General features: G+C 48.0%; 2 protein-coding genes across 2 annotated transcripts; both read left to right on the top strand.

The window, feature by feature from the left end:
* LOC132571747 (zinc finger and SCAN domain-containing protein 31-like) lies at positions 1 to 1223 on the top strand. The gene is made up of 2 exons (XM_060238542.1): positions 1 to 591; positions 1164 to 1223. The coding sequence occupies exons 1-2, from the start codon at positions 178 to 180 to the stop codon at positions 1221 to 1223; spliced, it is 474 nt and encodes a 157-aa protein (XP_060094525.1). The 5' UTR covers positions 1 to 177.
* An 814-nt stretch (positions 1224 to 2037) lies between these two features.
* LOC132571746 (zinc finger protein 436-like) lies at positions 2038 to 12303 on the top strand. The gene is made up of 4 exons (XM_060238540.1): positions 2038 to 2131; positions 3136 to 3262; positions 10657 to 10982; positions 12235 to 12303. The coding sequence occupies exons 1-4, from the start codon at positions 2066 to 2068 to the stop codon at positions 12301 to 12303; spliced, it is 588 nt and encodes a 195-aa protein (XP_060094523.1). The 5' UTR covers positions 2038 to 2065.
* Positions 12304 to 12588: the final 285 nt, after the last annotated feature.

Below are 12588 nucleotides of genomic sequence, written 5' to 3'. Positions count from 1 at the left end.
GGTCTCTCTGGCGCTCACCCAGGGTTCTGTTGCAGATCAACACGGCTGCCCTCTGCACATGGGCAGAGTTGCCTCTGCAGGAGGTCCCAGTTCCAGCTCTTGACTCTAGAGAGGGATCAGACGGAGGAGGAGGAGAATTCAGCGGCCCAGTGCAGGGTATTTGAAGAGGAAGGGAGGATGACAGGAGAGCCAGACTTAGCTGTCCCTGGGTCAGGAGATGGCCTCGAGGTCACCAGGGCTGGGAATAGAAGGGAGCTGTGGGGAGGAACCGGGCAGAAGAGCCTGGGAGACAATGTCCTTTCTCCAGATGTGCAGCGCCAGCAATTCAGGCTGTTCTGCTACCAGAAGGGTGAGGGTCCCCGAGAGGTCTGCAGCCGACTCCACCATCTTTGCCACCAGTGGCTGAAGCCAGAGAGGCACAGCAAGAAGGAGATGCTGGACCTGGTGATTTTGGAGCAGTTCCTGGCCGTCCTGCCCCCGGAGATGGAGAGCTGGGTCAGGGAATGCGGGCCGGAGACCAGTTCCCAGGCGGTGGCCCTGGCAGAAGGCTTCCTCCTCAGCCAGGCAGAGGCCAAGAATCAGGACCAGCAGGTGAGAACCAGTGGTGCTTCAGAGGGATCTGTGAGGCTCTTCAGAGGGATCTGTCAAGGCCATGCGAGTGGGTATCAGTGTGACAAATGAAGTTTAGCATGGGCAAGTACAAAAATGAATGGAGGAACCAAAAATCCTAACTTTAAATGTATAGACGGAAGACTCTGGGGCAATGATGCTGCATCTTCTTGGTGCTTGAGGGGCAAGAGTGGGAGGGCTTCTGGAGTTCCTGCCCTGCTGGTGGACCTCCTGATGGCACCTGGGTTTTTTTGGCCGCTGTGTGACACAGAGTGTTGAACTGGATGGGCCATTGGCCTGATCCAACAGGGCTTCTCTTATGTTCTTCTGTGACACAGAGTTTTTGGACTGGATGGGCCATTGGCCTGATCCAACATGGCTTCTCATGTTCTTCTGTGACACAGAGTGCTGGACTGGATGGGCCACTGGCCTAATCCAACATGGCTTCTCTTATTTTCTTATGTACCCCAACTTTTTGGGAAACTCTCCCCAGTCTGTTTCCTTTCCTTGTCTGATTAATCTCCTCTTTCCTGGGGTCCTTACTTTTGTTTCAGATGCAGGAAGAGATCACCCAGAAGTTTTACCCTGGAGGAACCTTTCCAGGTAAGGCCTAAAGCAGGGGTGGCTGAACTTGCTTAATGTAAGAGCCACATAGAATGAATGTCAGATGTTTGAGAGCCGCAAAGCCTTGGACATCAGATGTTTGAGAGCCATGAGGAAGGGAAGGAGGGGTAGAAAGAAAGCAACTTTAAATGCATTCTCCAAGCCATTGGCTGTCTTGGCTAAGTGATTTAAGAAGAGAAATGCCTTTTCCAAGCCAACCAAATGCGTGGTGGGGGCTTTGAAAGCCATACAAATGTTCCCTCTAAGCTGAGTTAGTGTGAGCTAGCTCACAGATTTTTAGCCTCCATCTCACACATTTTTGTCTTAGCTCAGGAAGGATGACCCCAGAGCACAGTAGTTTATGCAGTAGTTCACAGCTTCAATGCCAGTAGCTCCCAACTTTAATGCCAGTAGCTCACAAAATAGAATTTTTGCTCGCAAGACTTTGCAGCTTAGAGGGAACATAGCTTACAATATGTGTGAAAGAGCCATAGGTGACTCCCGAGCCACAGTTTGGCCACCCCTGGTCTAAAGGAAAGTCTTTCCCAGTGCCTGAGTATACATTGGTTGTTTTTCTGCCCCTTCCTTCCTGTGCTGCGTAGGAAAGCTGCTGCGCTCTAGCTCTCTATTTAAAATATTCCATGTCAGTCCAAAGGTGTCTGTGTCTGAACCAGCGTCTTGAGTTATACCCATGAGGCATTATACAGAAACTATATTTTCTGCAGTGTTCAAGGAACAGAAATAGAAAGGACAGAACATCTTCAAAGTAGGGGGTTGAACTAGATGAGCCTGGAGCTCCCTTCCAACTCTGTGATTCTGTTATTCTACCCTTTTTTCCTAAATAGGTGGTGCCATGAAGCTGGTGATAAATTCTTTGCCATCTCTTTGCGACAAAGCAGCTTCCATGAAGCCAGATCAGGTAAGCATGGAACTGCAGGTTATGTTCTGGGTGCTTCCCCCAATCTTTCCTTAGGCCTGAGAGACTGATCCTCTTCCTTTCACTGCTGTGCTGCTCGCTCAACAGAAAATGGAGGTACCTCATAAAGGTTTGAATGCCCCAACGAACCGCAGTCTACATTAGGTCAAGGAGAGAAGGCTTCATAGAATCATAGATTTGGAAGGGACCTCCAGGGTCATCTAGTCCAACCACCTGCACAACGCAGGAAGTTCACAAATCACGCCCCCTAAATTCACAGGATCCACATTGCTGTCAGATGGCCATCTAGCCTCTGTTTAAAAAACCTCCAAGGAAGGAGAGCCCACCACCTCCCAAGGGAGCCTGTTCCACTAAGGAATGAGAGCCAGTTTGGTGTAGTGGTTAAGTGTGCAGACTCTTATCTGGGAGAACCAGGTTTGATTCCCCACTCCTTCATTTGCACCTGCTGGAATGGCCTTGGGTCAGTCATAGCTCTGTGCTGTGGCAGAGGTTGTGCTTGAAAGGGCAGCTGCTGTGAGAGTCCTCTCAGCCCCACCCACCTCACAGGGTGTCTGTTGTGGGGGAGGAAAATAAACGAGATTGTGAGCTGCTCTGAGATTCGGAGTGGAGGGTGGGATATAAATCCAATATCATCATCTTCTCTGTCAGGAAGTTCTTCCTAATGTTGAGTCGGAAACTCTTCTGATTTAATTGCTGGGCAACAAAAAACAATTCTTCACTGTCCTCTAAGTGACAGCCCTTCAAGTCCTTGAAGATGGTGATCATATCACCTCTCAGCTGCCTCCTCTCCAGGCCTAATATGCCCAGCTCCTTCAAGCTTTCTTTGTAGGACTTGGTCTCCAGCCCCATCACTATTTTTGTCACCCTCCTCTGGACCCGTTCCAGCTTGGCTGTATCCTTCTTGAAATGTGGTGCCCAAAACTGAACACAAAACTGCAGGAGAGGTCTTACCAGAGCAGAGGGCTTCCTTTTTTGTCCCTATCCAGGGTTCGGTGACCATTGAGGAGGTGTCTGTTCATTTCACTGAGGAGGAGTGGGCTCTGCTGGATCCAGACCAAAGAATCCTTCACAAGGAAGTCATGGAGGACAATCGTCAGGATGTGGCCTCTCTGGGTAAGGCTCCCTTGTCCCTCGATTCACAGGTGCTGAAGGGAGATCTGGTTCTTTCAAGGAAGGATGGCCATAGGGCTGTTCTCATAAGGAGTGTCATAAGCAGTGTTCCCTCTAAGCTGAGTTAGCGTGAGCTAGCTCACAAATTTTTAGACTCCAGCTCACGCGTTTTTGACTTAGCTCAGGAAGGATGACCCCACTGAACAATAATGTATGCAGTAGCTGACAGCTTTAATGCCAGTAGCTCACAACTTTAATACTAATAGCTCACAAAGTAGAATTTTTGCTCACAAGACCCTGCAGCTTAGAGGGAACATTGGTCATAAGGAGAGTGGAGTGAATCAGGTCCACACACAGGCAAGAGAGAGATTTCTCCATGAGTAGTGGACTCTCCAAGCAGGGGTGGAATTCTAGCAGGAGCTAGATGGGAGGGATGGTGGCTCAGTGGGAGAGCTTCTGTTTGGTAAGCAGAAGGTCCCAGGTTCAATCCCCGGCATCTCTAACTAAAAAGGGTCCAGGCAAATAAGCGTGAAAAACCTCAGCTTGAGATCCCGGAGAGCCGCTGTCAGTCTGAGTAGACAATACTGACTTCGATGGACCGAGGGTCTGATTCAGTAGAAGGCAGCTTCATACGTTCCATATGTTCCTTTGCATGTTAGGCCACACCCCCTGATGTAGCCAATCCTCCAGGAGTTCACAAAAAAGAGCCTTGTAAGCTCTTGGAGGATTGGCTACATCACGGGCATGTGGTCTAATATGCAAAGGAGCTCCTGCTAGAATTCTACCCCTGTCTCCAAGCATTAGTTGGTGAGCTAGTTTGAGAGTTTGTAAACTTTAAAAAATTCTTCTAAAGGGCTATTGAGGAGCCAGCAGGTAAATTGCCGTGGAAAACCAAAGGGCAGAGAGCCAGAAGGGAGGCTTTTCAACTGGGTCTCCACATGGGCCGTTTGGAGCCCCTTTAAGGAAGGTGGAGATAAAAAAAATAATCTATATAGACGGAGGAATCAGAAAAGTTTTAAAAACAAGTTAGGCATCCTTAGTACAGCATTTTGGGAATCCCATCAGCAACTTATCCTGTCCTTGTAGGATTGTAGAGTCTCTTCAAAGGTAGAGGAGATCATGAGTGTCAACTCATTTGTTCTGATGGCTGGATCTGATATAAATGAGACCTTGTTGGGCTGGGCCATGTGTGTCAAAAATGTAATGCCAGGTAGAAGTGATATACACTTTATAAAGGACACAGGAAAAGGAAAGGTCCCCTGTGCAAGCACCAGTCGTTTCTGACTCTGGGGTGATGTTGCTTTCACAACGTTTTCACAGCAGACTTTTTACGGGGTGGTTTGCCATTGCCTTCCCCAGTCATCTACGCTCCCCCCCCCCCGCCCCAGCAAGCTGGGTACTCATTTTACCGACCTTGGAAGGATGGAAGGCTGAATCAACCTCGAGCCAGCTACCTGAAAACCCAGCTCACACCGGGGATCGAACTCAGGTCATGAGCAGAGTTTAGGACTGCAGTACTGCAGCTTTAACACTGCACCATGGGGCTCATGGACTTTGTCCATGGGGTCGCAAAGAGTCGGACTCGACTGTGCGACTGAACAACAACAAAAGCATTAACGTAGGCCGGTTTAAAATCTGAATGTTTCTTAGAGTTTGAGTGTGCGGAAGTCACTGGTCTGTTTCTTCCCCTCAAAGGAAAACTTCTCTTTCTCAAACCTGATTCCACGTCCACAGTTGAAGAAGCAGGAGATCTGCTCGTCCCAGGCCCAGAAGGAAGGAAGAGATCAGCAGGTATCTGCTTCCTTTTGTCTTGCGGGAGGGCAAGGCTTTTTTTGGAATTATTTTACACACTGAGGAATGGAGGGATTTCTTGAAAGGAAATAGCCAAAGAATGTCTATGAAAGTGTTCTCAAATGCAAAAGAGATGCTAAAACAGGGACAAAGAGGCTGGCTTCTTTCTACTTCAGCTTGGGGGGGGGGGGAAATGTTGATTCCTAGGCTGTTTGGTGAGAGTGTAGTGGTTTGGTGTAGTGGCTAAGTGTGAGTTTGGTGTAGTGGCTAAGTGTGTGGACTCTTATCTGGGAGAACTGGGTATGATTCCCCACTCCTCCGCTTGCAGCTGTTGGAATGGTCTTGGGTCAGCCATAGCTCTGGCAGAGGTTGTCCTTGAAAAGGCAGCTGCTATGAGAGCCCTCTCATCCCCACCTACCTCACAGGGTGTCTGTTGTGGGGAAAGAAGATAAAGGAGGTTGTAAGCCGCTCTGAGACTCTGATTCAGAGAGAAGGGTGGGATATAAATCTACAGTCTTCTTCTTTATTTAACATTGGTTTATTTATACGCTGCCTCTCTAGATACCCAGTTGAGGCAGCTCACAAGCATCAACAATGCCATAAAACAGCGCTCACTGCATAAATCATCAGCATTTAAATTTAATTAAGCCAGGGGCGAAGAAACAACATGGAATATCCATTTAGTAGCCTCAGAAATATCCACTGAAAAGTCCTCAGGAAAAAGCAGATTGTAAAACAGCTGAGAAGAGAGAAGCCCGCCCCCCGCCAAGTTAAAGCCTGGTTGAAAAGCAGTGTTTTGGCCAGGTACTTCTGATTCTATCATTCAAAGATAGTAAAGTAAGCTCCAGGCCTGCATTGGATGGGCCACCACTGAAAATGCCCTATTTCTGATAACTGCGTAAGAACATAAGAAAAGCCATGTTGGATCAGGCCAGTGGCCCATCCATTCCAACACTCTGTGTCACATAAGAACATAAGAGAAGCCCTGTTGGATCAGGCCAATGGCCCATCCAGTCCAACACTCTGTGTCACACAAGAACATAAGAGAAGCCATGTTGGATCAGGCCAATGGCCCATCCAGTCCAACACTCTGAGTCACACAAGAACATAAGAGAAGCCATGTTGGATCAGGCCAGTGGCCCATCCAGTCCAACACTCTGTGTCACAGAAGAACATAAGAGAAACCCTCTTGGATCAGGCCAATGGCCCATCCAGTCCAACACACAGTCCAACACTGTGTCACACAGTGACCAAATAAACCAGGTGCCATCAGGAGGTCCATCAGTTGGGCCAGGACACTAGACACCCTCACACTGTTTCAAGTTTCAAGTTTATTTCGATTTATATCCCGCCCTTCCCACCGAAGTGGCTCAGGGCGGCTCACAGCACATAAAATCTAACATAAAATTATTGAATTTAAAACATCTTACAGAGTTAAAACAGTAAAATAAAACATGAACATATGAAGCTGCTTTATACTGAATCAGACCCTGGGTCCATCAAAGTCAGTATTGTCTTCTCAGACTGGCAGCGGCTCTCCAGGGTCTCAAGCTGAGGTTTTTCACACCTCTTTGCCTGGACCCTTTTTTGGAGATGCCAGGGATTGAACCTGGGACCTTCTGCTTCCCAAGCAGATGCTCTACCACTGAGCCACCGTCCCTCCCCAAACATATAACAGCGGTCTATTTAAAACTACACTCAGTTTCCAATGCCAGTTAGTTATAAGCCAGCCGAAAGAGGGCTGTCTTACAGGCCCTGCGGAACTGGCCAAGGTCCCACAGGGCCCTCGCCTCTTTCCACCAGAAAGGGGCCGTCCCTGGTAGATTTCAGGCGGGCTTCCTTTGGCTCGGGGATAACGAGCAGCAGTGGAGGGCAGTAAGGCAGAGACAGACCATCAATTACCCGGGCCCCATTTAGGGCCTTAAAGGTGATAACCAGCACCAAGGAAGGTGCCCCAGTTGGTCTGCCTAGACCAATAATGTCTCTTGTGACAGGAAGTGGAGCTTCAGAGAACGGGGCTGGACCTGGGTTGTGATGATGTGTCCAGCACAGTCAATGTGTTTGGGGGACAGCCAGTATTTCCTTTATTTGTAGGTTCCTGTTAATTCTCCCTGGGTATCCTGCTAGGGTTGCCAAGCCCAATTTAAGAAATATCTGCGGACTTTGGGGGTGGAGCCAGGAGACATTGGGGTGGAGCCAGGAGCAAGGTTGTGACAAGCAGAATTGAACTCCAAAGGGAGTTCTGGCCATCACATTTAAAGGGACCGCACACCTTTTAAATGCCTTCCTTCCTTTGGAAATAATGAAGGATAGGGGCACCTTCTTTGGGGGTTCATAGAATTTGACCCCCTGGTCCAATCCTTTTGAAACTTGGGGGGGTAGTTTGGGGAGAGGCATTGGATAGTATGCATATATCTAACAAAACAGCCCTTCCAGAGCCCCAGATACCTATGGATCAATTCTCCGTTATACCCTATGGGTATCGGTCTACATAGGGAATGGTGCAGTGCCCAGCAGACACTTCCCTCCCCACCCCCACCCTGCTTTCTGATGACCCTGAAGGGGGGAGGGCCTCCAAACTGGGAGAATCCCCTGTCCCCACCTGGGGATTGGCAGCCCTCTATCCTGCTCATCTTTTAAGGAGTAGAGGCAGCATTTGGGAGGTTAAAAACATAAGAGACGCCATGTTGGATCAGGCCAATGGCCCATCCAGTCCAACACTCTGTGTCACACAGTGGCCAAAAAGTGGCTAATAGCCACGGATGGACCTCTGCTCCATATTTTTATCTAACCCCTCTTGAGGCTGCCTATGCTTGTAGCCGCCACCACCTCCTGTGGCAGTGAATTCCACTTGTTAATCACCCTTTGGGTGAAGAAGTACTTCCTTTTATCCATTTTAACCCGACTGCTCAGCAATTTCATCGAATGCCCACGAGTTCTTGTATTGTGAGAAAGGGAGAAAAGTACTTCTTTCTCTACTTTCTCCATCCCATGCATCATCTTGTAAACCTCTTATTCCATTTACCTGCACTACAACCCTGAGGTGGAGAAAATGCAGGGAAAGAGCAATTAGACCAAGTCTACTCCAGTGGGGAGATCACCTTGGGTCTCCGTATCTCAGGTGTAAAATCCCCCCCCCCCCCATCTGGTGCTCTGTAATGCGTCTGAATCCAGGAAGAGATTTGCCAAAGGTGCCTCTGGTCCTGCCTCCGTTTCCCAGAGTTGCCCAGCAGGCAACCAGCCTTCAGAGAGAAACCTTCTCAAATTTGGAGGTTCTACTGAGTCCCCTTCCTGCTGATGGAATTACACCCTGAAGAAGAATCAGAAGCTGATTCATATCTTGCAGGATTTCTCTCTGTTTCCAGTGACTTCTGTCCTGTCGTTATCAACCTGCTGGAGGGAGAGAGGCTTGGCTCAGTAGCTCTGCTGTACAATTGAGAGAGCCTGGCTAAAGCAAGCTCTCCCTCCCCTTCTTCCTCCCCAAAGGAGGAGCCTCAGCCAATGGAGAAAATGGAGGTTTTGTTCTGTAGCTCCTGTGCGATTGAGCAAGCCTGTGAAAGCAAGCTGTTATGCAAAAGGACTCAATAATAGAAAAAAGGCACATGGCTGAAATTACTGGAAAATTAGCATACTAAAATTCCTTATGGAAAAGTGTACAAAATGCATAAAATTGAAACATTCACAAAGTGTATAAATACACGTGGTGTACAATAATCTTTCTATGGCAACCAAGGCTCGTGCAAAAGCCACAATAAAGCGGACTGTATATCTTTCTCTATCCCACTGTAGGTTATACAAAGTCCGTATCTGGAACCAGCCCACATTTTAAAGATAGCAAGTGGGTAAGTTGCTGCAAACAAGCCCTGGCGTGTTCCGATGACAGGGCCGCACGCTGGCGCCGGTTGTTTCACTGATCTGCTTCGTCAGATATTCAGAAAGGGGGCGACTCTGCAATGGGATTCAAGATAATTCTTGCCATGAGTCTCACATTGCTGGCTCCTACCAGATGTCCAACTTACCCCCTTGCTATCTTTAAAATGTGAACTGGCTCCAGACATAGACTTTGTATAGCTTACAGTGGGATATAGAAAGATATATAGTCCGCTTTATTGCGGCTTTTACACGAGCCTTAGTTGTCATAGAAAGATTATTGTACACCACGTGTATGAACATACGAACATATGAAGCTGCCTTCTACTGAATCAGACCCTTCGTCCATCAAAGTCAGTATTGTCTACTCAGACTGGCAGTGGCTCTCCAGGGTCTCAAGCTGAGGGTTGTTTTTTTTAATGCCTCCTTGCCTGGACCCTTTTTAGTTGGAGATGCCAGGGATTGAACCTGGGACCTTCTGCTTACCAAGCAGATGCTCTACCACTGAGCCACCGTCCCTCCCTTCCTTCCTTGAACATATGAAGCTGCCTTCTACTGAATCAGACCCTCGGTCCATCTAAGTCAGTATTGTCTACTCAGACTGGCAGTGGCTCTCCAGGGTCTCAAGCTGAGGTTTTTCACACCTACTTGCCTGGACCTTTTTTTTGTTGGATATGCCGGGGATTGAACCAGGGACCTTCTGCTTACCAAGCAGATGCTCTACTACTGAGCCACCGTCCCTCCCCCTAAGTGTATACACTTTGTGAATGTTTCAATTTTATGCATTCTGTACACTTTTTCATAAGGAATTTTATTACGCTAATTTTCCAGTAATTTCAGCCATGTGCCTTTTTCCTATTGTTGAGTCCTTACTCCACGGCTTCCTCTACGTGTTATTCTGCTATGCAAAAGGAAGCGAGAGAGAGGGAGAAGGAAGCAGAAGGCAGCCTAAAACAGTATCTGCCACCAGTCTCTTCTGGACTATTTCCCTCAGGCCTCCTGGGCATTTTTTGTAGCCGGAACTCTAATATAGCTATGCATATTAGGCTACACTGCCTCCCCCCGTGTAGCCAATCCTGTGAGAGCTTACCGGGCTCTCAGTACAGGGCTTACTGTAAGCTCCAAGAGGATTGGCTACATCAGGGGTGTGTGGCCTGATATGCAAAGGAGTTCTTGCCACACAAAAAAAAGCCGTGCCAGCCTCAGAGCGAAGAGACAAACCTCTGAGTTTCTCTGGAAATTAACAGAAAAGGTCAGCCCCCTGAGTTTCCAAAACAAGATGGGTGGTCAAGCCCTGCAGCATTTGTGTGGTTATTCCATTTACCTGCATGGCAACCCTGAAAACGCTAGGAAAAAGGGATCGGCCCAAGAGCACTCCAGTGCACTGTACAAGTGGGGAGCTCAGCTTGGGTCTCCATCGCTTGTGTGTAGAATCCTGCTGTCCCCTGACTGTCCAGCAGTAGGCGCTCTGTAACGGGTTTGAATCCAGGAAGGGATTTGCCGGTGGTTCCTCTGGTCGCACCTCCCGTTTCCCAGAGTGGCCCGGCTGCCACTCCGTCTTTAGGGAGAGCCCTTCTCAAAACATGGAGGTTCCGCCAAGTCACCTTGCCTTTGATGGAAGTACCCTCCAAAGAATATCAGAAACCGATTAATGTGTGGCAGGATTCCTCTCGGTTTTCACTCTCTCCTGTCGCTATTGAGAGGAGTTAATGCTGTTCTTTCTCTCTTCGTCACAGAGGCTGATGGTCCCCAGAATAAGTCCAAGGGAGAACCGCAGCAGTCCCCATGGAAAGAAAAATGGCAGAGAAGAAACACTGGAACAAAATGGAAGAGGGGTAATGAATCCTCTTCTTCTCAGGGTGGGGAAACCCAGGTATTTGATACGCCCAGGGCAATCCACACAGGAGAGAAACCATATAAGTGCTTGGACTGTGGAAGGAACTTTGCTCGCAGTTTCAACTTTATTTCCCATCGATGTATCCCCACTGGGGAGAAACTTTATAGGTGTTTTGAGTGTGGAAAGAACTTTGGTCGGAGTTACAACCTTACTATCCATCAACGAGTGCACACAGGGGAGAAACCATATACATGCATAGACTGTGGAAAGAGCTTTGCTCGGAGAAAAGAACTTATTACCCATCAACGAATCCACACGGGGGAAAGACCATATAAATGCTTGGAATGTGGGAAAAGATTTGCTCATAATTCACACTTTGCTTCTCATCTTCGAAAGCACACTGGGGAGAAACCATATAAATGTTTGGAGTGTGGGAAAAGCTTTGCTCATAAGAGAATCCTCACTTGCCATCAAAGAACGCACACTGGGGAGAAACCGTATAAATGCTTGGAGTGTGGAAAGGGCTTTGCTTGGAAGGGATACCTTATTCACCATCAACGAATCCACACAGGTGAGAAACCACACAAATGTTTAGAGTGTGGAAAGAGCTTTAGTCGGAGAAACAACCTTACTACCCATCGACGAATCCACTCAGGCAAGAAACAATATGCATGCTTGGACTGTGGAAAGAGCTTTGTTCGGAGGGACAAGCTTACTGCCCATCAACGAATCCACACAGGAGAGAAACCATATAAATGCTTGGAGTGTGGAAAAACCTTTGCTCATCATACAAACCTTACTTGTCATCATCGAGTTCACACAGGGGAGAAACCATATAAATGCTTGGTCTGTGGAAAGGCCTTTGCTTTGAAGGGAGCCCTTAATTCCCATCAACGAATCCACACAGGAGAGAAGCCATATAAATGCCTTGATTGTGGAAAAAGCTTTACTAATAGTTCACACCTTGCTTGTCACCATCGAATTCACACAGGGGAGAAACCATATAAATGCTTGGAGTGTGGAAAGAGCTTTTCTCAGAGGAACAGGCTTACTGCTCATCAACGAATACATACAAGAGAGAAACCACATAAATGCCAAGAGTGTGGCCAGATATTTACTTGGAAGAAAGATCTTACTGGCCATCAACGAATCTGCAGAAGGAAGGCACATAAATCTGTGAGATGTGGAAAGAATTTTGCTTAGAATTGTGCTCCTGGTACTCTTTCACATATACACATAGGGGAGAAACCATATAAATGCTTGGAGTGTGGAAAAACCCTCATTCAGAAGGAACATCTTGTGAAACAACAAAGATTGAATCCATGCAATCGAAATGATATAAGCGCTTGGAGTGCAGAAAGAGCTCTACTCAGCCACACCCTTAATACTCATCAACAAATCCATGTGGGAGAAACTGTATGAATTCTTGGTTTGTACAGGGTGCTTTCCCGTGAATTCACCCCTTAATTCCCGTCAGGGAGAAGTAAGTGCTCTGGGTGTGGAAACACACTTGCAGCAGAAGACTTATTGCCCCTCAAAGATTTAATACAGTGGAGAAACCGTATAAACCTGTGACAGAACGGCCCTGGTTTGCCTACCAGACCCCGTTCCCCTTTTTGGAGGGAGCTATTTCTCCTCTGGCCACTTGGGCTCGCTGCCACCACCTGCTCAGTCTAGGGGTTCGGATTGAGAGGAACAGGACTCCCAATCCCCCTCTCCAGCTCTGAGGCCAGGCCTCAAGGTCCTCTGCCACCCTGTACTTGGGTATCACCGAGACCACAGCACTTCGGGGAACCCCTGGAGGATTGGCACCTTATCCAACCACAGGCCT

This window comes from Heteronotia binoei, chromosome 5 (genome assembly GCF_032191835.1).
Source record: "Heteronotia binoei isolate CCM8104 ecotype False Entrance Well chromosome 5, APGP_CSIRO_Hbin_v1, whole genome shotgun sequence".
NCBI classification, from domain to species: Eukaryota; Metazoa; Chordata; class Lepidosauria; order Squamata; family Gekkonidae; genus Heteronotia; species Heteronotia binoei.
The sequence above is the reverse complement of the archived record's forward strand: the minus strand, read 5'-3'. Positions and strand labels throughout refer to the sequence as shown.

Bases quoted from the DNA above. Each gene is read 5' to 3' on its own strand.
- LOC132571746 (XM_060238540.1), top strand. From the start codon at position 2,066: ATGAAGCTGGTGATAAATTCTTTGCCATCTCTTTGCGACAAAGCAGCT. The intron at 2,132-3,135 runs GTAAGCATGGAA...GTCCCTATCCAG, and splicing joins CTTCCATGAAGCCAGATCAG to GGTTCGGTGACCATTGAGGA. The intron at 3,263-10,656 runs GTAAGGCTCCCT...TCTTCGTCACAG, and splicing joins TCAGGATGTGGCCTCTCTGG to AGGCTGATGGTCCCCAGAAT.
- LOC132571747 (XM_060238542.1), top strand. From the start codon at position 178: ATGACAGGAGAGCCAGACTTAGCTGTCCCTGGGTCAGGAGATGGCCTC. The intron at 592-1,163 runs GTGAGAACCAGT...CTTTTGTTTCAG, and splicing joins CCAAGAATCAGGACCAGCAG to ATGCAGGAAGAGATCACCCA.